At 38.4% G+C, this 21,205-nt stretch overlaps 1 protein-coding gene across 1 annotated transcript in view; it reads left to right on the top strand.

Annotated features, from left to right (window-relative positions):
- The window catches only part of slgA (proline dehydrogenase slgA), a 109,395-nt gene that overhangs the window by 59,952 nt on the left and 28,238 nt on the right, over positions 1-21,205 (top strand). Inside the window, exon 4 of the mRNA XM_089645179.1 lies at positions 14,483-14,664. Within this exon, the coding sequence (XP_089501305.1) occupies positions 14,483-14,664 (182 nt within the window). The remainder of the gene's footprint in view (positions 1-14,482; positions 14,665-21,205) is intronic.

Raw genomic sequence — 21,205 nt, forward strand, 5'->3', positions numbered from 1 at the left:
TTTGTACTTGTCAAATGTCAAAAATGACAGCTTCAAAAGTAACATCTACCGAAATAGCGGGCTATTCAAAATAACACCTCTTATTGGACAACCTTGTATAAAGCTCTTCTAAATAAATGCATTTGTAAGCAGCATTAACTTTGTGGCTCGTCATAATTTACAATAAAAACACATAAATTTGTTATTGACCATTTTAATTTTATTTACACTCTACCGGTTTCGGAGGAAACCTTCCGTCATCAGGAGAATATTAAAAACTAATCTACGATACTAAAAAGAATTTTAAGGTATTTGAGGGAGAGGTGAACAAAGTGGAAGGGGTAATTACGGGGTTTCCAGGAAGAACAGAGCGGTTAACTGGAAATATATGTAGAATGGGACTAAACAATGGATTAATTTGGGTATGATTTTGAGATTTTCACGGCCAAAAGTATTAAAATGATTTGTTTTTGGGGTATTATGCCGTGTTGCGCTACCTCCTTCTGCGTAATCATCTTATGCAGATGCTTAATCATCAGACTACCCATCTGTCATGATGACGGACACTGCAATGCTGTCCGAAACGTTGGCCAAAGATGGAGGTAGTGCAATACGGCATAATTCCCCAAAAACAAATCACTATGGTGGATTAATTTGGTTATTCATTATCCTGTTTATTTACGGATTTTCTGATTTCGAGTACTTCTAAATTAATTAATTATATCGCCTTTATTATTACGGTGAAGAATTTTAACCCCTGTGAAAATGTGATGATCGGCAAACTCTGAAAAAATATTGTTATTTAAATATAAATTTTCCGTGATTCTAATATTTATATTTCTAGTTGTCTTACCTATGTAGAACGATGGACAAGCATTGCAACATAGTAGGTAAATGTCTGAGTGGCTTAATTTATAATCTCTATCTTTAGTATTTTTAAGTAATTTTCCCAAGTTATCAGTATAAAACGCGGGTTTAATGTTTAAAAAGTTTCTTGAACTAAGCGAGGAAAACTTGGATATATATAAGATTTTACGCCATTGAACACCTAATTTTTATTATACAAATCTGTCAATATTTTGTATGGTAGAATAGTTTTAATATTCTCATGATGAAGGAAGGGTTCTTCCGAAAGCGGTAGGGTGTAAATTAAATTAAAGTGGTCAATAGCAAATTTATTTGTTTTTATTGTAAAATAAATTATTTTATGTATTCTTCGTTAATTGAAAAGTTCGACCCTGTTGAACTTGGGTGAATACAGATTTGATTAAGGCAGAAGCTCTACAATTACTCGAGCAAAATTTAATTAAACATCTCGTGCGATCTGAACACATTGAAAATAAAACACTTCAATGGCAATGCTCTCTGCATAATAGAAATCACTATTTTCAATTAATCATTACTACGAATCGGTTAGGTACTTTATGTATACCATAGGCATGCTTCTGACGTCAATGATGAACCCCAAAAAATGTGCTTTGGATGAATTGAATAAAATTAAACTGATAATAATTACGTTGTTAAAAATTTAAGCTCAAAAAATTTATTGTTTGGAATAATGTGGACCCGAGTAAATTTATTTCTTAACTCCTCAGGCCTCTGGCATATTGTGTCAGAAGGTCGAAAAAAATCCAAATAAATGGAAGAATTCTAACAACTAAAAACACCTTTGAAGGGTGATAAAATACATTTTTAAAATTTATTGTTAACACATAATTTTTTTTAAAAATTTTAATATTTGTACATAATGCAAACATAAAAAGTAATAAAAATGGTTCACCTTATGTTTTTCGTTTGATATAAAAACTGAACTAAAATTACTGATGATTTTATTATAAAAAACATTGTAATCACCTATTTTTTTCGTTTAATTTAACAATAATTAATGATAAAATTGTCGAAATTTTATAAATTTTTCTCAAATTGCGGTTTGCACTTTTGATTTCCCATGAAACCAAAGCTATAAACCTCTATAGGTTTACTTTTTAATTCTTCTGTGTTTTACTTCTAGATTTGAATATGAAGCGTGGCATTTTTCTTTCGACCACCGTTTAGATCATAATTTCTAACCACGATAGTAAGTGAGACAATGATTTTGGCAAGACTGTACCAGATGTTCTCAAAAGCGAACAAATAAGCCTGAGGCGTTAAGGCGATGCACTACGTCGTGTAATATTTTAAATTGAGCCGCTATCAATAACAACCCTTACGTAGATGGCGATAAGGTTTAAATTCTGGCTTAACACCATCCGCCTGTTTTGATTTATGCAAGAAAAAAACATGACCAAAAAGTGCCTTTTATTTTATTTTGGGGATGTTCAGGCATAAATATTTAATTTTTTTCCGATCATTTTATAAATAAATTAATTTTCCACATTATACAATAAAATCATAACCGAAAATGGGTTCGTAAGTAGGAGATTTTGAACTTTAAAGCAGTTTTCATAGGCCTTATACATTATTTTTTTCTGGGCTTATAAAAAGACTTATCTTAAAGATACTCGATTATTTCAAAGGCCAAGATGTATTCTACTCGCAGTATTTAATTAAAGCATCTGAAACATTTCTAGGCGACAAAATTTTCAAACCAAAAACACATGATTTTGCATTACTACATATGGCATCGCCTTAAATAGAAAATTATGAACTCGCGTCAAACAGCTTTCAATAAATACTGTTTTATGGCTAATAATATTTGTGACCGTTTCCCCTCATTAACTTTCTTTATTATAAAAGTGTTTACAAAATAAATAAAAACCACTTTTGCGCTTAACTTTTTAAGTGAGCCAAGACATCTGATTTGCTGGTAGATTTGCTGGTATTTCGCCACATTTTATCGATTTTATGGTATTTTAAACGTTAAAAATGCTCCTACCTTACAAATTGGCAAGGAAATAATGTATCTTAATAATAGTCTAGCTTCTCGTTTCGTCAATTGCAAATCTGTTTACTTTATCAGTGAAAAATCACGTCGTTGAATTCCTCGTCAAATATCATAATTTTTCAATGTCATAATAGTACTTTACAGGAGGATTTTATTTACATCAGAGTCTAGTATAATTTTTAATTATTGAAAAGAACGATTATTTAGCTGGAAAATATAAAATATCAAAAAAATATAATATATTTTTTTACGACATTAGAGAGATTTTTTTTCGTTGAATACAAGTAGCTATCCTGGCGAAATTACGTAGAATAAATATGTATCTTTTTATAAATATATAAACACGTTACCTGGTAAGACGGTATAATTTAAAAAAACAAAATTTTGCCAAAAACAAGTAAGTTATTAGGAAAATAGTGACAGCAGTGCCCGGAATACTAAGGATTAAGCGTGGCTAAAACCATCAGAACACATTGAGGTATTCTATACATATACCCGAATGTTAGAACACCGAATAGATTATAATACACACACACACACCCTGTGTACGTGGATTGCTGACTTTTTAAGGGATAGGTCGATTCAGGCAGTTGCTGACGGTTTCACCTCATCCTCACACTCTATAAATGCTGGCGTCCCACAGGGATCGGTTGTCTCCGACTTTGTTTTTGCTGCACATCAATGACCTTTTGACATGTGCACCGATTCATTGTTACGCGGATGACAGTACAGTTCATGATAGCTTTTTGTTTGACAAGCCCCCAAAGGGCACACAAAATCCAACGGCTCGGAGGGCTTTGAAGCAGAGAATGGACGGTTATCTCGAGAGTATTTCCTCCTGGGGTAAAAATAATCTCGTCGAATTTAATGTTTCAAAGACCCAATCCTGTCTGATTACGTCTAAAAGGGATCCAAATGATAATCTAGTCTCCTTCAACGGAAGCAATCTTCCGAACAGGCCTTCCATTGATATGCTTGGTGTAACTATAAGTGACCAGCTCAGGTACGGGGGCTCCATCGAAGCCAGAGTAAAGTTGGCCTCTCAGAAGCTGGGCGTACTGTACAGGGCCCGCAGATACTTTAATAGTACACAACTGCTGACCCTGTACAAATCGCAAGTGCGCCCTACTGTCGAATTTAGCAGCCATCTCTGGTCCGGAGCCCCTAAATACCTGAAAAAACCCTTGACTCTGTGCAGAAACGGGCGGTCCGTTTGATAGATTCCCCAATCTTAACAAACGGACTGCAATCTTTAGAGCACAGACGTCAGGTAGGTATGCTGTCCTTGTTCTATCGGCATTACAATGGAAGATGCTCTGAGGAACTAGCGCCATTGATCCCTTCGACACCGGTGCTTAGTCGGGAAACACGCCAAACGCGCGCCCAGCATTTGTACACAGTTGACATTTGTCACATGAGAACGGGTCGCTTCTACGATTCGTTCTTAAGTTCAACAGCTCGGCTGTGGAACGAACTGCCGGCCTCTGTGTTTTCTCCCTCCTACAACATGGGACTCTTCAAGACCCATGTTCACTCCTTCCTCTCCACAAAAAGACCCTCTACACAGCATCCCCAAAGATGACATAGGCCCTGAGGGAAATTATTTTCTTCAGGGCCTCCTGTGTGGAGTTAATATAAAAAAAAAAACACACCTTCAAAAATAAATGCCTTCCATGTAGATTAGACTATTAGATCGAGATAGCCAATCAGCATTGCGTATTCTGTCTCTCTTACACTGCCTGCCATCGTATATTGCCATTCCATTCGACTTAGAATTTGTAATGACAGACCGAATTTCCATATTTGAAATTTAAGCAAAGAATGATCAGACTTTTGCATCACGAACAACGCCCACATGGCGTTGTGTTCTTCATGCCATGCATAAGTCTAATCTAAATAAGTTACCTTTTATTAATTTTTTAGCAACCCTGACTCTTCGGTCATCGTTCGTGATTTTTAAAAGAATTATGCCCACATCATACACACAGCTAAAAATTAGATGCCAACTTGCATTGGAAACGTGTTCCACTACTATATATAACACGATAAGCGGTGCGCGTGTACCAGCTTGGGTTGTTTTAGTTAGAGAGTTGGATGTCAATTAATTGGATGTAAAAAAGTGTAACCTATTTTTATTTATTTGTCTCATCTAAATACATATGATACATCAATGGCCCACATGTGTGTCTGTTGTCTATTGCTGAGGACGTAGTAATGTGCTTTTTTTTTTTTTTTCATTTTCTAGATTCTTATATTCCATGAAGTGGTGAATCATTTAAATTTACTGAATTTAAAGTTAATGTTCTTTATACAAATAGAACGGCGTCATATGCGCCTCACAATTTTTACCTCATATGGGTTTATTTAAATATTACCTGGCTTTTATAGACTTAGAGGCCTTGTATTTTCTCGGTAGGGAAAAAATTTGTTACCTAAAAACCCTACTAAAATTGCATGTATCATCATCCAGCATCAGCACCAGCGGCGACCTACAGCGGCCATATACTACATACGTGTCTGTTTGTGTTGTGTTGGGAATGGGGAGGAAATTTCGGCTGCGCCCTTTTGTTGGAGTCCTTCCGCATTTGCCGTTGGGAGTAAGGAAAATCGCAGAAAACCTTACCCAGGAAGGAGCGGCCGAACGTCAACTTGAAACGTTTGCGGCCTTCAGTAACATCGGTATATGATGTCCTGCATTTTTGAGATGTGTGTGTGTGTGTGTGTCTGTTTTTATGTTAATATATACTTATGGGAAGATAGAAAATAAACATACATATACATACAAATTATAAAATATTATATAAATATATAAATAGATATATAAACATTATATATTTGGGAAGAAGGTCGGGAGTTTAGGAAATACCTACTGCTCGCTATTCGTCCGCGTCTAGTTCTGGTATGTGCCATATGTGGTCATGGTCCATGAGGATGTGTTTAGGTAGTCTATGTGTGTATCTGAATGTCAGGTCGCTCGGAGCATTGTATTGTCCTATGTCTCGTATTAGTTGATTTTTACTAAGTGTGAGTGATTTGTAAAAGCGTTCAGTCAGTCTGTGTGTGAATTCGTATAGAGTTGGAATTTGTTCTCGTTCGTGTAATCTCTTCAAGTTTGTTCTGAGTCTCGTGTTGTATGTGATTTTAATGCAGAGATTTTGAAGTGTCTGTAGATTCTTGTGGTCTGTGTGTGAGATGCTGCTCCATACGGGAATCGCATAAGAGAGTACTGGACGAATGAGCGAGTAGTAGACGAGGAGTTTGGTTTTGGGAAGTAGCGGACTCCGTCTATTGAAAATTGGCTTCATCATGCCGATCGCTTGTCGCGTGCGCGTGTGCATCTTCGCTTGGTGAGATTTCCAGTTGAGGCGGGAGTCCATGGTCAGGCCCAGATATGTCACTTCATCTTTCCATTCTATGCTGTGTCCTCCCATTTCGATGTTAAAGTCAGGTGTTCTGTTTACACGTTTTCTCGTGAACATGATGGCTTCAGTTTTCGCCTCGTTCAGTTTCAGGCGCCATTTTTTGTAGTATTCTACGAGCGCGTCGAGCGCCCTCTGTAGGTAGATAGCGGCCATATTCGCTTTCAGCGAGGAAACGTATAGTTTGACGTCATCTGCGTAGATAGACAGATTGCATCTCTCGTCTCGGGGGATGTCGTATGTGAACAGGATGAAGAGAAATGGTCCAAGTAAACTTCCTTGCGGCACGCCTTTTGGAATCTCACGCATTGAAGATAGCACGTTCCTTATGAACACTCTGAACGATCTATTCTTTAGGTATTCCTGTATCAGTCTCGTTAGGTATATGGGCGTGTTAGTGCGGTGCAGTTTATGCACAAGCCCGTCTATCCATACGGTGTCGAATGCCTTCTCTAGGTCGATGAGCGCAGCGGCGGTGAAGCGATGTTCGTTAAATTTTCTTGCGATGTATTCCGCTACTCTGGTGAGTTGATGGGTCGTGGAGTGCCTCTTTCTGAAGCCGAACTGCTCGTCTGGCAACGTTTTGTTGTCTTCGTGGTGTGGTACAAGCCTGTTGAGTATAATTTGTTCAAATACCTTGCTCAGCGTAGATAATAGGCTAATCGGCCGGTAACTTGTCGGCTGCGTTCTATCTTTATTCGGCTTTGCGAAAGGCAGCACGGTCGCCGATTTCCAAATCTGGGGGAAATGCCCGGTCATGAGGCAGGCATTGAACAATTTTGTTGTGTAGATGATGGCTTTTTGAGGGAGATGTTTGAGTAAAATGTTGTGAATTTGATCGCTTCCCGGCGCCTTGTTTGTTCTCAATCGCCTGATTGTGACAGCAATCTCGCTTGGCGTAGCAAAGTGAATATTTTCAGCGTTTGTCTGCTCCGCTTCCCTCAAGTCTCGTAGAGAGTCAGCTACGATCCGGTCTGTAGCCGGGTCGGAAAGGCCGTCTGTAGCGGCGTAGGCTCTCTCGAACCCGTCGGCGAGTGTTTCAGCTTTTTCTTGTAGCGAAAGCGCCGTCCCGGGGCCGTTCAGTTTCTGTAGCGGGGGGATTGTGAAGTCTTTATGTCGCAGCGCGCTTGCCATTTTCCATAGGGAATTATCCTTCGGCGTGAGTGATGCGACTTTTTTGTCCCAAAGTTCGCGCTTGAGTTCTGCGATTTCGGTCTTGATTTCCCTCTGCATGCAGTTGTACGCTGTCTTGAAATATTCGTCGCGTGTGCGGTGAAACATGCGTCGCAGGCGATTTTTCTCCTTGATGAGCGATAGAACGTACTCGGGAAGCTTGATCGTGTATGGGTGTATTTCTTTGAGAGGAATGTGTGTATCTTGTGCTGTTTGAAGAATCTCTGTGAGAGTGCTTGTAGCTGCGTCGATTTCTTGTGGCGAGCGCAGAGTTCCCGAAGTGAGATGAATTCGTTCGTTGACTTCTTTTTTGAATCCTTCCCAGTTCGCATCCTTGTAATTGCGCTGTTTTCTGGGGGTCCTTGAAGTTGTGCCGCCTATAGTAAAGCTCACGGGCAGGTGGTCCGAAGACAGTTCGTCTAGTGTGCGCAGTGGAGATATTGTCTTGACATTTTTCTCGAGTACTATGTCCAGTGTACTCGGATATCTAGATAGTTGCGAGTAGTACGTAGGTCTGTCGGGCGCCATTATCGAATAGGTGTTTGTCTGCATGTGTGTAAAGAGCGTATTTCCGTTCGCATTTCCTCTGTAGTTATTCCAATAGTTGTGTTTGGCGTTCAAGTCGCCTCCCATCACAACAATCGGTCCCAGATTGAGCAATTTATTGAGATCTTCTCTCACTAGGTTGCGTTGGGTGCAGTATACGGAGATGATGGTGTGCGCTCTACCCTCTATGGTGACTTCGATAATCGTGGCTTCGGCGTACTTCAACTTCGGAGTGGGGATTCTTGTGGACGTCATAGATTGCCGAACGAATATTGCGGTTCCTCCGCCTGATCTTCCTTGTCGGTCGTCACGATAAATCTCGAAACCTTGCACTCTCAGCGGTACGCTTGGATTCAAGTGAGATTCTGATAGGAGAATAATGTCGGTGTGTAATTCGTTTGCCAAAGCGAGCAGTTCGTCTGTCTTGTTGCGCACGCTAAATGCGTTCCATACGAGGACTTTCACCGTCTCGGTATTAGGCATCGAAGGTGTCTAGGAGCTCAATCAGGATGACGAGCTTGTCTGCTCTTGTTGCGCAGCGGGCGAGTTGTGATCGCATCCTCAGGAGGCCTTGGAGCAGGGCCATCAAGTCCAGGTTGTCGTCTGAAGAGGTGGACGCGCGCACGGGCTCCTGCTGCGGGCGGGGCTGGGGGCGGGGCTGTGCGGGCGGCGCGGTCTCGCGCTGCTCTTGGGCGGGGGCGGTGCCTCCGGCTACGTTGGCCCATGTGCGTCCATCCGTCCTCGGCTGAGGAGGTGGCCTGCTCGGGTTCTGTTCTGCCGGTGGGCGTTGGGCCCTTCTGGCAGGTCTCTGCTGTATGGAGGCGACGTACGCTACCCGCTTGGGGCAGCCTCTGTAGTTGGCGGGATGCGGGCCTGAGCAGTTGCAGCATGCGGCGGGCTCATCTCTCGTCTTCTTGGGGCATTCTGCCGAAGAATGCTCCAGTAAGCATTTTACGCACCTTGCTGTGTGCGAGCAGTTTCGGGACCCATGCCCGAAGTCTTGGCACCTGTAGCACTGGGTGCCGTGCTGTAAATGGTTGCTCCTGTGCTTCTGGAGGCGAATGCGGCAGTGGCACAGATATTTGACGGCCGCACGCAGCTGTCCCATGTTGACTTCCTTATTGAAGTGCGCTAAGTATAGGGGATACTCAATTGAGGCGGTCATCTTGACCACCTTCACTGCTGGGAATCCTTGTGATTCCAGATCTGCCTTTATTTCTTCCACTTCGACGAGCGGCAGGCCCTTGATGACGGCCTTTTTCATCTTTTCCGCTTCGGCCGTGAACGTGTGGAAGCCGCGAGCCTCCGCTCGCAGCCCGTTGGTAAGGGTGCGGTGGTCCTCCATCGTGCGCACGAAGATGTTAGCCGTGCCGCCCCTGTTGTATCTGAAAGTGAAGAGCTTACCAGCCCCCAGATGTCCTTGCACCGCAGCTGTGATCTGCGCGTGTGTCATGTTCCCCAGGGTCATCACAACCGGGGGAACGCGGTCTCTCCTGCCGGTACCTGCGGGAGAGAAAGATGTATTAGTATTGGCACGCTTTATACGCGGCGCGCCAGCGCCTTCGCTTACCTCGGGCAACTCTTCAAAACGGTTGCCACACTGGAGCGGTTGTGGTCCCCGTGGGGACATGGGCCTCTTCACGGGGTTGGACGGCCTCGTCCAGCCTCCATCCTGGGGGGCAGCCGTCTCCATCGGCTGCTGCGGTCTCGGGGGCGCCACGTAGGCCGACGCTGGGCCTATCGGGGGGCGCGTGGGGGCAGAACTGGGTCCTGCTGCCCAAGAGGGGCCTGCTGCGGGCTCCGGCATCTCGGTGGCGTCGGGCGTCGTGGGAGCCGTGGTTGTGGATGGTCTCCGGGTCCTTGGGTCCTCGGAGCGGGGCTGTGGTGCGGGGACCGTAAGGCGCACGGTCCCGGTCTTGGTGCGATGCGTAATTTGGTGAGCTCCGGGCGGTACCACGACCGGGGAGTCCTCGTGGTCAGCGGGGAGCATCCTCGTCGGGAACATCTTGACTTGTGGAAGTCGGTGCCTCCTCTTAAAAAGGGAGCACTTCTCGTTTGCTTGCGGGCGGTTTGTGGGGGCCAGCGTGGATCTGTGTTGTTTTGAGTATTTGCGCTAAAAAAGCTTTGCCTTAAGAAAGGCAGTTGGGGGCGCGAGCGCCTGCTCAGTGGGCCGGCGGGATTCCTCCGGCCGGCAAAAGTAGCGGGGCCTGGCTGAGTACACAAGCCAGACGAAAACGCTTGTGTGGTTGTGTCACAAACCACAAAAACTCTCTATCTCCTCAATCTCTATCTCAATATCTATCAATCCGTAGTAATGTGCTATTTTCTAGCTAACTCGTATTTAATATTTAAATACCGTGCCGTGACTGGTAAATCAACATAAATCGTGATGTTGACCAAAATCGTAAAATATTAATTACTTAATATAACGTTAGTCAAGGATAGACATCCGATGTTGACTTTTTTCTTTGGTAGTGCGGTAAGTTTCAGACTCAAAACCTAAGAGGTGCTCTAAAAAATGATTACATATTTAAGTACCTACCTAGGCGTAACTATAGACAAGCGTTTAAAATGGTCCCCACATATAAATATTCTGAACGACAGAATAAGGAAACTAACATATATAGAGATATTTTAAACGAAAAATTACTTACAAAACCACAATATTAACCACATACTTTGCTTTCTGTCAATCAATTATACAATACGGCATTATAGGATGGGGCGGTACATATAAAAAAATCAAACACAAACAATTTACATATTTCCAAAATTAATAATGAAAACAATTTACAAAAAAAACGTACTTATTCATATTTGTCCGAACTTTTATTCAAAAAATTTAAGGCGATGCACTACGTCGTGTAATATTTTAAATCGAGCCGTTATCAATAACACCCCTTACGTAGATGGCGATAAGGTTTAAATTCCCGCTTAACACTATCCGCCTGTTTTGATTTATGTAAGAAAAAAACATGGCCAAAAAGTGTCTTTTATTTTATTTTGGTGATGTTCATTCATTGTTCATTTTATAAATAACTTAATTTGCCACATTATACCATAAAATCATAACCGAAAATGGGTTCGTAAGTAGGAGATTTTGAACTTTAAAGCAGTTTTCAGAGGCCTTATACATTATTTTTTCTGGACTTATAAAAAGACTTATCTAAAAAATAATCCATTACTTCAAAGGCCAAGATGTATTCTACTCGCAGTATTTAATTAAAGCATCTGAAACATTTCTTGGCGACCAAATTTTCAAACCAAAAACACATGATTTTGCATTACTACGTAGTGCATCGCCTTAAGCCCCCGCATTCCCCATTTCTACCGATTTTCTCTTTTTTTTGTGGAAGTTTTTAAGTTCCACAAAAAATATATGTTTTTTTATAGATAATATCAATACATTTTGTAATGTCGAAACGGTAATTATACAAAATTTCCTCGATAGAAAAAATTGCAAAGTAAGCTCCGAAAATTATTAAAAACACGTTTTGTTCTGTTATTTAATATGTTAAAGGTATGAAAAATCACAGTGTATCTTTAAATGCAACTAAAGCATTTGTCGAGAGGTTTTTGCTATATTTCAAATGAGTCGTGTTTTATTAAATATCTTCACCATTTTAGATTAATTGTTATCGTTTTTTAATATTAGCGCTCTCCCTCTAACATTGTTATTTGCATATCCTTTCAAACAATCTTTGAACGCTTACTACGGGGCCTTAATACCTGTCGGCTGAAAATGTATGCAAGAAAAAAACATCGCCAAAAGGGGTATTTGATTTTATTTTGCGATGTTCAGGCTTTTAAATATTTATGATCATTTTTCAAAGAACTTAATTTGCCACACTGTAAAATAAAACCATAACCGAAAAGGGTTTCATAAATAGGATATTTTGAACTTATACGTTTTTTATAAGCCTGATACCTGGACTTATAAAAAGACTTGATGATTAAAATGATCGATTGTTTCAAAGGCCAAAATGTGTTACACTCGCAGACAGTGGCAGCTCGTGACTTTTAGGTTACTAGAGTGCTAATATTATAAAAAAATTGCATTATTGATGTGGTGTGGCTGAAAATAGGCCTTTTTAAGATATGTATACAATTCCGTATTATAATTGATTACAAAACATCGACTTTTCTTTATTTTCTATAAATGTAATATGCATGTATTATATATATAAACCTTCCGGAAGAAATTCTCTAAGTGGTAGTGAAAACCCTATAAAAATCCGTTGTTGTCGTTTAGAAGAACTAAGCGCACAAACAGACAGACGCGTATAGCGACTTGATTTTATACTATTTAGAGATTTTAGAACCAACTTTTGCAATTATTTGTGAGATAATGAAAATTATTTAAAAATATTATTTTCCCACCTCCCTTTGCAAATATGTTGAAATATATAAGTATGAAGAAGCATTTTGACGGGTTTAAATTTAAATTACGAACGACCGACTACGTTGGTACACCAATTTGCCGTTTATACATTTAAATTTCGAACAAAAACATTTTTTTTACGATATTTAATTTTCATTTATTTTATATTTAATCACATTTACTTTGTTGGACCATTTTTTTATAGTAATTGTCATTAACTCACAAATAATTGCTAAAGTTGTCTCCATCATGAAGTATCCTATATTTTACAATTTTAAACACAAATAAATAAAAAAAATAGTTCACTTTCGTACAAGATAATTGCTATACATTTTGATTTTTGAGGCCTTTTTCATACAAAACTTAAATTTTGAATTGAGGCCAAAATACCCAACCAAACCAAAAATTATTTTTTTATTCAAAAAGCTATATGTGCTATTTTATTTATTCATTTTTTAAATTATGATATACGAGTACATATAGGGCATTAAAATAATAAAACAATAACAATTTTCATGATTTGAGAGGCAACTTTGGAATTTTTTATAAGTTAATTGTAACCTTCCTACCGTTTGAATATAATGAAAAATGAAATAAAAAAAACATCGTAAAAAAGGCGGTTTTTGGGGGTTGAAATTTTAATTTATATACGACTGTAGGTATACCATAGTAGGAGATTTTCAAATATTGTCAGGTTATTTTGTTGTTTGTCTTTACTAAATGAAATATTGTACTACGAAAATCGGTCGTTTGTAATTGAAATTTACGCCCATCAAAATTATGTTTTCAATTCGTTTAATTTTTTATTGTATATTTCATCGTATTCGTTACAGTAAATAATTTCCAAAGTTACCTATAAAATCATGATGTTTTTTATTGTTTTAATGGTCTTTATTTAATATAGACCATTAAAACAATAAAAAATACAGAACGGCCATTTGATGACTTTGTTTCTTAAATTTCTGTGACACAACTGGGCCTTTCAATAATAAATTTATTTATTCAAAAAAACAGTTTTTAACATAAAAAACGTACTCTGCACATCTCACTAGGGCATTCCTGTATCAAGATGTGCAGCTTTACAATTATATCATTTAAAAGTATAATAATAATAATAATATTTGGCTAATTTATATAGCGCCGTTTTCGTGAGAAATCACCTCAAGGGCGCTGTACAAATTTAAATAGTTAATACTAGAACTACTGACTTATATCTAGTGACTTACGACTAAGGCCTATAACTACTATCTTAACGACATAATATACGAGTATTTACATATTTAGCAACTTACAACTAAAATTAATATTAACAATCTAATCTTACTAACGCCAGAAGAAGAAGGAAGTTCTATTATATTATCTATTATATACATATATGCAAGCTTAATATAATAATAACATTAAATTTAAACCTAAAAAAGAAAAGTTTATGACACGGTCGTTTCGTGACCGGTAGACAAAAATAAACAAAATTTTAGTAACAAATGTACGAAAAATAAAAACAAAAATGTCAACAAAAGAAGCATTGGTAAGTAAGTTGACAACAATAATATTCTTCTGAACTAAAGTACAAGGTACCTGTGCTGGCTTATCAGACACAAGCATAGGGTAACCATACTAACAATTACAACATGGATAGTATGAATAATAAATTATAAGAAAAAATAAAATAACTAAATAAAAATAGGTAAATAATAAATTATTAATGTGTATTGCATTTATATAATTATGCACAAATTCCAAACTACCATAATACGGACATATGTCTAGTGTGGTAGTCGAAAAGCATGTAAAAAACTGTATTCAAATATATTTTATTAATAAAGAAAGAAAAAAAAAAAAAAAACCTTGGTTTATTCTAAACCCGCCAAATAATTCAATACTTAGTATGGAGGTAACGCAATGGTAGAGCAGCTGACCGGCAGTTGGAAGGACGCGGGTTCAATTCCCGTTGGCGGGATTTCTTTTTTCTTTTTTAAATTTGTATGAGTGTTTCAGGCTTATATTTATTGCTTATAATCATAATTTGTTATCCTTTATGCTATGCATAAAATCATTGGTTTATCATTAAAATAATATTGATGTGTTGTTTGTTTGCAGTTCATCAGTGTCTTCGGCGGGCGACAAGGCGGAGGGAGCCGCTCTGCCGCAGTACCAGGTGAATAAGTCCTTTGCAGACAGGCGATACAAGGTACAGTCGGCCAGGACCTACTTCTACCTCAACGAGGCCACTTGCGAAAAAAATACAGAGATCTTCCTGCGCTGCCTCGAATCCGTTGCAGGTGAGGGTCGCATCTATCGCTCTTTTTGAATTTTTTGTTTAACCTTTCCAATACAGTGATCGAAAGCTTCCTTTCGTTCCAGTTATAACATGCTAGTTTAACCCTTTGGGCAATTTTGGGAGATATTCTTCACAGACAACAAAAGCTGTAGAGTCTTTTTGGGAGATATACATCCTAGCCTGAGATATGGTCTCTTAAAAGTGGTGCTATCTTATTTTGTATTGCGGTGAGATATATGATTTGAACAGTGTTAGAAAAAGAGAACACCGCTCTTTCAGTTTGCATTGAAAAAATTACCGTAGAGACCGTGCAAGGCTGGGAGATATATCTCCCAAATAGACTTTGCAGGTGTTTGTTGTCTGTGCGTTTTGCCAACGTGCACTAGGGACTTTATATATCAAATGTGACAAAGATAACTTCTATATCACGTGGCATGCCTCTGTAGCGGTAGCTACTGAACGTTGATACATGCAACCCGCATCGCATTAGAACCTACTAGTGAAACAACGAATGTATAGCGCATCTACCTCCTCGCTACTGCCGGAATAATCTAGAACGCATTTGCCTTATATAAAGCGGTTACGTCGAGGTACCTAATTTAGTAAGTTTTATAAGTTCCTACTGTCCCGCTCCTACCTCACTGCTCTATGGGCTACGAACCTACTACGCCCGGCGTTACACGACCATAAACAAGAAGCTTCAAGTTATCACCGACTCTGCAGAATTACAACAGCACCTTGGCCCTGCAACATCTTCGCCAGCCTGCATCTCCCACGCAGCAAACTCATCCGCACTCGCTTCATCTGCCGACTAGGTCAATCATTCATTCGGCTCTCTCTTAATTCACACTGGAGCACCAGGAAAATTCAACGTCTTCCCCAGTGCTGAACACCATCTACAAGTTCAGTCTCCATCAACGCGGTATCGAGCCATCGATTTCATCACCATCGACAACTCCACACCGTTCATTTCCGCTTACATCTGGTGTCGACCTTTGGCCTGGGGAATTTGTCGTCGACTACATCCACCAACTGCGTTAGCATCGGTTCGGAGTCATCTCACTACTACACTGATTCAATAAACGCTGTGACCTCACAACCTCTTTCGTTCGTCTCCTTATTGTTTACATTAAATTCATTATTGTACCACAACATCATTTCAAAAATAAACATTTGCCTGTCATTTGACATGATTCAATTGTTTTCATATTAATAAATTAGATCTTCAGATGCCAAAATAAAACAATGCTAGTTATGTTACATATGAACAAGAGTCCTATTTGCTCGGAGCCAGTAGAACTATGACATCCCCATATTTTCACTGTTTGTAGTTTCACTAGTTTTTGTTTGTACTCTGAGTGTCCAGACAACATAGGTACCTCTCTAAATATACAAAAGATGATGATACAATCTCGTTAATTCTCAAATTGTAAAGCGCTCGATATCACTTTTGTTGAGTTCTGTATGAATAATCAGTCTGTATATCAGTCTGTCTGTGTAGTGATAATTTTTAAATAACCCGCTAATTTTTCTGTTCCATGTGTGCCCACCATCACCATTCCATCTAATTCCTCTCCTGTCACGAAAATGCCCTCAAATATCCTGGTCTAATTGATGTCCTCAAATGCCTTACGTCCTGCTTGTGCAAGAAATCAGTTTCCGACCGGCACATTGACAAAACCCTTGCACACGAGGCTGGTTAGAACATATGTAATAGTTCCTGTAATCTTTGAATAAATTTATCATTATGTCTATGGAATGACAGGTAATCTGGAATGCTTGAATTAGTCGTTGGCCCCTAGTGAGCTGGCGGTCATGGTATATATGCAGTGAGGAATGATGGTCGTATTGTGTCTTTGTGCTCCTTGACAACGTCTGGATATGGGTTTCCAAGTGCATATAAGTACTGTATTATCACACGGTTCGAAAAACATCAACATTTCTACACGTAAGATCTCATGGGTTCACGTGGAAAATTTATTATTTAAAAAGATGTCAAACTTCAAACTGCCATAAGCACCATTTTGGATATGGGTAAACATAGCGTACATTATTATCTACGCGTTCATAGATGGCGTTAATTTAATCATATAATGAAAATACACTTTTTGCAAGTTATGCTTTAAAATACTAAGACAAATTATATTTTTTGTTTGTTTTTGAATCTTTATTTAGATACATCTTTTCATACATCTAGTAGGAAAATATAAAAAATAAAAAAAAATAACAATTACATTTTAAGAGAAAAAGATAAATATGTACACAAAATTATATTACATATATAAGATATATAGGTGACTAAATTAATATTGGTGTGTATGTTCAACAATCAAAAATTGTTTTTTACATATAAAGCACATGTCCTACGAAAAGTGCTAAGGCTTAGGGCTTCCTTTATGACATTTGGTAGGTTATTATAAAGTTTTTGCCCTTTATAAAACGCGCTGTTTTGTGTGCATGAAAGTTTAGTTTTGGGAAGCCTAAAATCTCTGCGTCTTCTCGTAGGATAATTGTGAACATCTTCATGGTATGTACATAATATTTCTTTGCAGATAATTTGGGAGCATATTATTTTGAAGCTTATACATCATTGTTAACGTTTTATATATTATATGTTGTTTGGTTGTCATCATATTTAAATTTTGTAACATAATTTTAACTCTAGTAAAAATGTTGCATTTTAAAATCATCCTCATTTCCCTATTTTGTATAACTTGTATTTTATTATTTTGGGCTTCGTTACATAAGAATAACAACACTAGAACAATAATTTAAATGAGGAGTAACAATAGAATTGTAAACGAGGCGCGTTGTCTTTAGATCCAAGTTATTTCTGATCCTTTTTAGGAATCCATAATTCATGGAAGAATCCATAATCCAAATACAATTTGAATCACCGATTCAATATTGTATTTGTATGTCTTTTTTGAAAGAATTGAGTTTTTTTGCGGACAAAACTATTTATTCATATTCGTATTGCGTATTTACGGGCGCAAACAAATAATTCGTCTTAATATTGTAAAGCATAACTTCCAAAAAGCGTATTTTAATAAAATAATTAATTTACCGCCATTTACGAACGCGTAGCTTATAACAAATGTTGCATTGAACCATCGTCTTGTATTTTATAATTTAAAACAAAAATAAATAAAATAGCTCACATCCGTACTGTATATTTGCCCTTCCTTTTTATTAAAAAAGATCATTCGGTTTGGTTGGGTATTTTGAGATCAAATCCAAAATTAAATTTGTATGAAAAATGCCTTTACAATACACCTAATAATTATGTTAACTGTATGCAGATCATTATAAGTCACGTAATTACTATGTCTTTATTATTTCCTGATGATGGACCCTGCAAGGCTGTCCGAAACGTTGGCTTACGAGGGAGGAGATAGTGCAACACAATACAATATCCCAAAAGATGGTCAAATTTGATAATGTTATTGGCCATGAATATCAAATTAATTCTGTTCCTCCCTTTCTTAATCGCTTTCTGACACCAATTATTGTCTTTGCAGTTCTCTTGTGAAAGATGAACTGATGTTTGGACTTTTCACTAAATGTTGATGATATTTTCACTAAATGTTGATGATATTTTCACTAAATGCTGATGACATTTTCACTCTATGTTGCTTATATTTTCACTAAATCACAATCGCAGTGACAACAGTTTGTGTTTACACTTTGCTCTTGCAAAAAAACTAAAAAAAACCTCCGAATTCGTGTGCAAACAGTATTTATATGGAAAATTTAAGTGCCAAAAAAGTTTATTTGATAAAACAGTAATAAAATACATAATACTATTCTAGCGGATTCTAAACATTTTTATAGAAAGTTTTAAAACAACCTAAGATTGTGTGTTTGTTCTCATTGAAATGTCCATCCCACCGATGCCTGATGAATGCTGCCATCGGCGTAAAAAAAGAATGCTGGACAAGATGACGTCCCCATCACAAAAAAAGGCCTCGGGAATGATTTCTCCAGTGGTTGAAGATGAGGAATCTGACGGAGCATCGGACTATTCCGACGTGTCTGAAAATGAGAGTGAAATCCCAGTGTCCTCAGTCCAGATACTGAACGACACTGAAGCAAGTCTAAGAGCACTCCAAGATGTCCTTGCTGAAAAGCAGTCAAGAGTCTCAAAGGACCAACAACTGCGGATAAGCGCATATGTATCCGCTGTATTCAGATCAGTTTCACAGCTGTTATTGGAACGAGAGGGCTTCAAAGCTGATCTGGCAACAGTCAATGCCAAATTAATAGTGGCAAAGGGAGAGATCGCGATTGAAAAAGCAGAAAACCAACACAGGTTAGAAAAAATATTGCAGTTGGAGTCGGATCTAGGACCAGTGATGCGTAGAGTAGCCGATGCCACGGAAGCAAGCCTATCATTTGCCGATATTGTGAAAAATGGCCCACAGAAGATGATACCATCAATCAACCGCTCAGGACTTAACGTTGGGACCCCCAAACCTGCTGTATGCATCTTCCCAAAGCTGGATTCTACAAAAGATAGCGACGATACGAAACAGCTACTAAAAGATACACTACGACCATCAGAACTTGGAATCCGTGTGACGGGCATTAGGAGTATCCGAAACAAAGGCGTTGTAATCCATACTGCAACACAAGAAGATCAGGATAAAATACTGAAAACCCCATGTCTAGCAAACTCGGACACTCTAAGCGCTCGATTACCAACAAAACGGCTTCCAAGGGTGATCTTCTTCAACGTTCCTCGTGACCTAACGGACGAGTGCTTCCTAAAAAATGCCTTAGCAGGAGCCCAGGACAAAGCAGGCCTAGATTTCGCAGTAAAAAGTTGCAAGCTAAGTCACCTTGCTGGCGCTCGAACTGGATCAACTTGCCACCGGGTCTTCGAGGTTCCTGCCCACATTCGTCACGTGCTGGTGGAGCAGGGGAAAGTCTTTGTGGACTGGAATGTGTGTCGTGTTCGTGACTTCATTGGACTTACAGTGTGCTCCAAGTGCCAAATGATCGGACATTCCTTCAAGTTTTGCAAGGACCAGCAAAGATGTGGACACTGCGCAGGCGAAGGTCACGCCCGGATAAACTGCCCAAAAGCCGCCGCCGAGCCTGTCTGCGCCACCTGTACAAGATTTGGGAAGCCCGCTGCACATCCGACTGGAGACAAGGACTCCTGCCCGGCCTACAAGGCTGCCCTTGCCAAGGACTTTGCAACTATTGATTATGGCGTCTAATTACATTGAAGAAGATGACGAGGTAGATTACGAAAATACTCATAATTTCTGTGATTGGCTAAAGTTTCATAGCAACTACAATATGGAAAATATTAATATTGTTCAGTTGAATGTTAGATCGATTTATAAATACTGGGATACTTTGAATGTCTACTTAAATACTTGTTGGAAGCATATTCATGTGTTAATGTTATGTGAAACGGCTATAACACCGAATCTTGTCTGTCTGTATAATATTCCTGGATTTAATTGTTACAACTATTGCCGAACTAAAAAATCTGGAGGAGGTATATTGCTATATGTTCGAAATGAATTCACATTTCAACAGAAAACAATAGAAACAAATCATTTTGAATGTGTGCTTGGCTCTATGACACTTCCAAACAAGAGTATTTTAAACATCATAGCAATATACCGCCCCCCCAACTGTAGCCAACCACAATTTCTTAATGAAATATCTGACATTCTGCATACTATAAGCCCCAAAGAAAATGTTTTACTTATAGGAGATATTAATCTAGACTTGTTAAATTGTCAAAACCCTATTATTATGGCATATGAAAATATAATGTCGGATAATTATTTAATCAAATGTATTTGTGACGTAACTAGAGAAGCAGTTTTAGCAGGAAAAGTTACTCGTACTTGTTTAGACCACATATTTGTCCGATTTAACAGTGGATGTAAACAAAGCGATTCTCTTTCCTCATGTGTATGTAATAATATTACTATAGCAGATCACTTTTTAACTGCAGTTAATATTAAATATAGTGCAAGGAAAGAAGCCCCAGAACACGGGGAAAGAATTTCGTTTTTATCGCAAAACAAAATCGACAAAAACATTCATAATTTTAAGTGGCACTCCTTGCTTGAGGAACAAGATTGCAATATACTATATAGTAAAATTAAAAACAACTTTAAGAATTTGTATGAACAGAGTAAAATCGTTATGAATTATAAACCCAAAAAAAGACCTCTGTCAATAAAACCTTGGATAACTTCTAATATCTTAGAAAACATTAAAAAAAAAGATTCATTGTACAGAAGGTGGAAGAATTTTCCTAGCAATCAATTCTTTGAATTGGAATATAAAACTTTCAGAAATAAGGTGACAAAAGAAATTATTAAATGTAAGTCTACCTTTTTTAACAATAAATTCAAAAATTATTTTGGAAATACAAAAAAAACTTGGGATGAAATAAATAAATTATTAGGACGCAAGTCCAAAAGTAGTTGTGACGAAATAATCTCGAAATATATGTTAAATACGAATAATGAAGAAACCGTAGCAGATAAGTTTGTTGAATATTTTACAAA

The sequence above is a fragment of the Hesperophylax consimilis genome, chromosome 22 (genome assembly GCF_061612785.1).
Source record: "Hesperophylax consimilis isolate HC1 chromosome 22, BYU_Hcon_1.0, whole genome shotgun sequence".
NCBI lineage: Eukaryota > Metazoa > Arthropoda > Insecta > Trichoptera > Limnephilidae > Hesperophylax > Hesperophylax consimilis.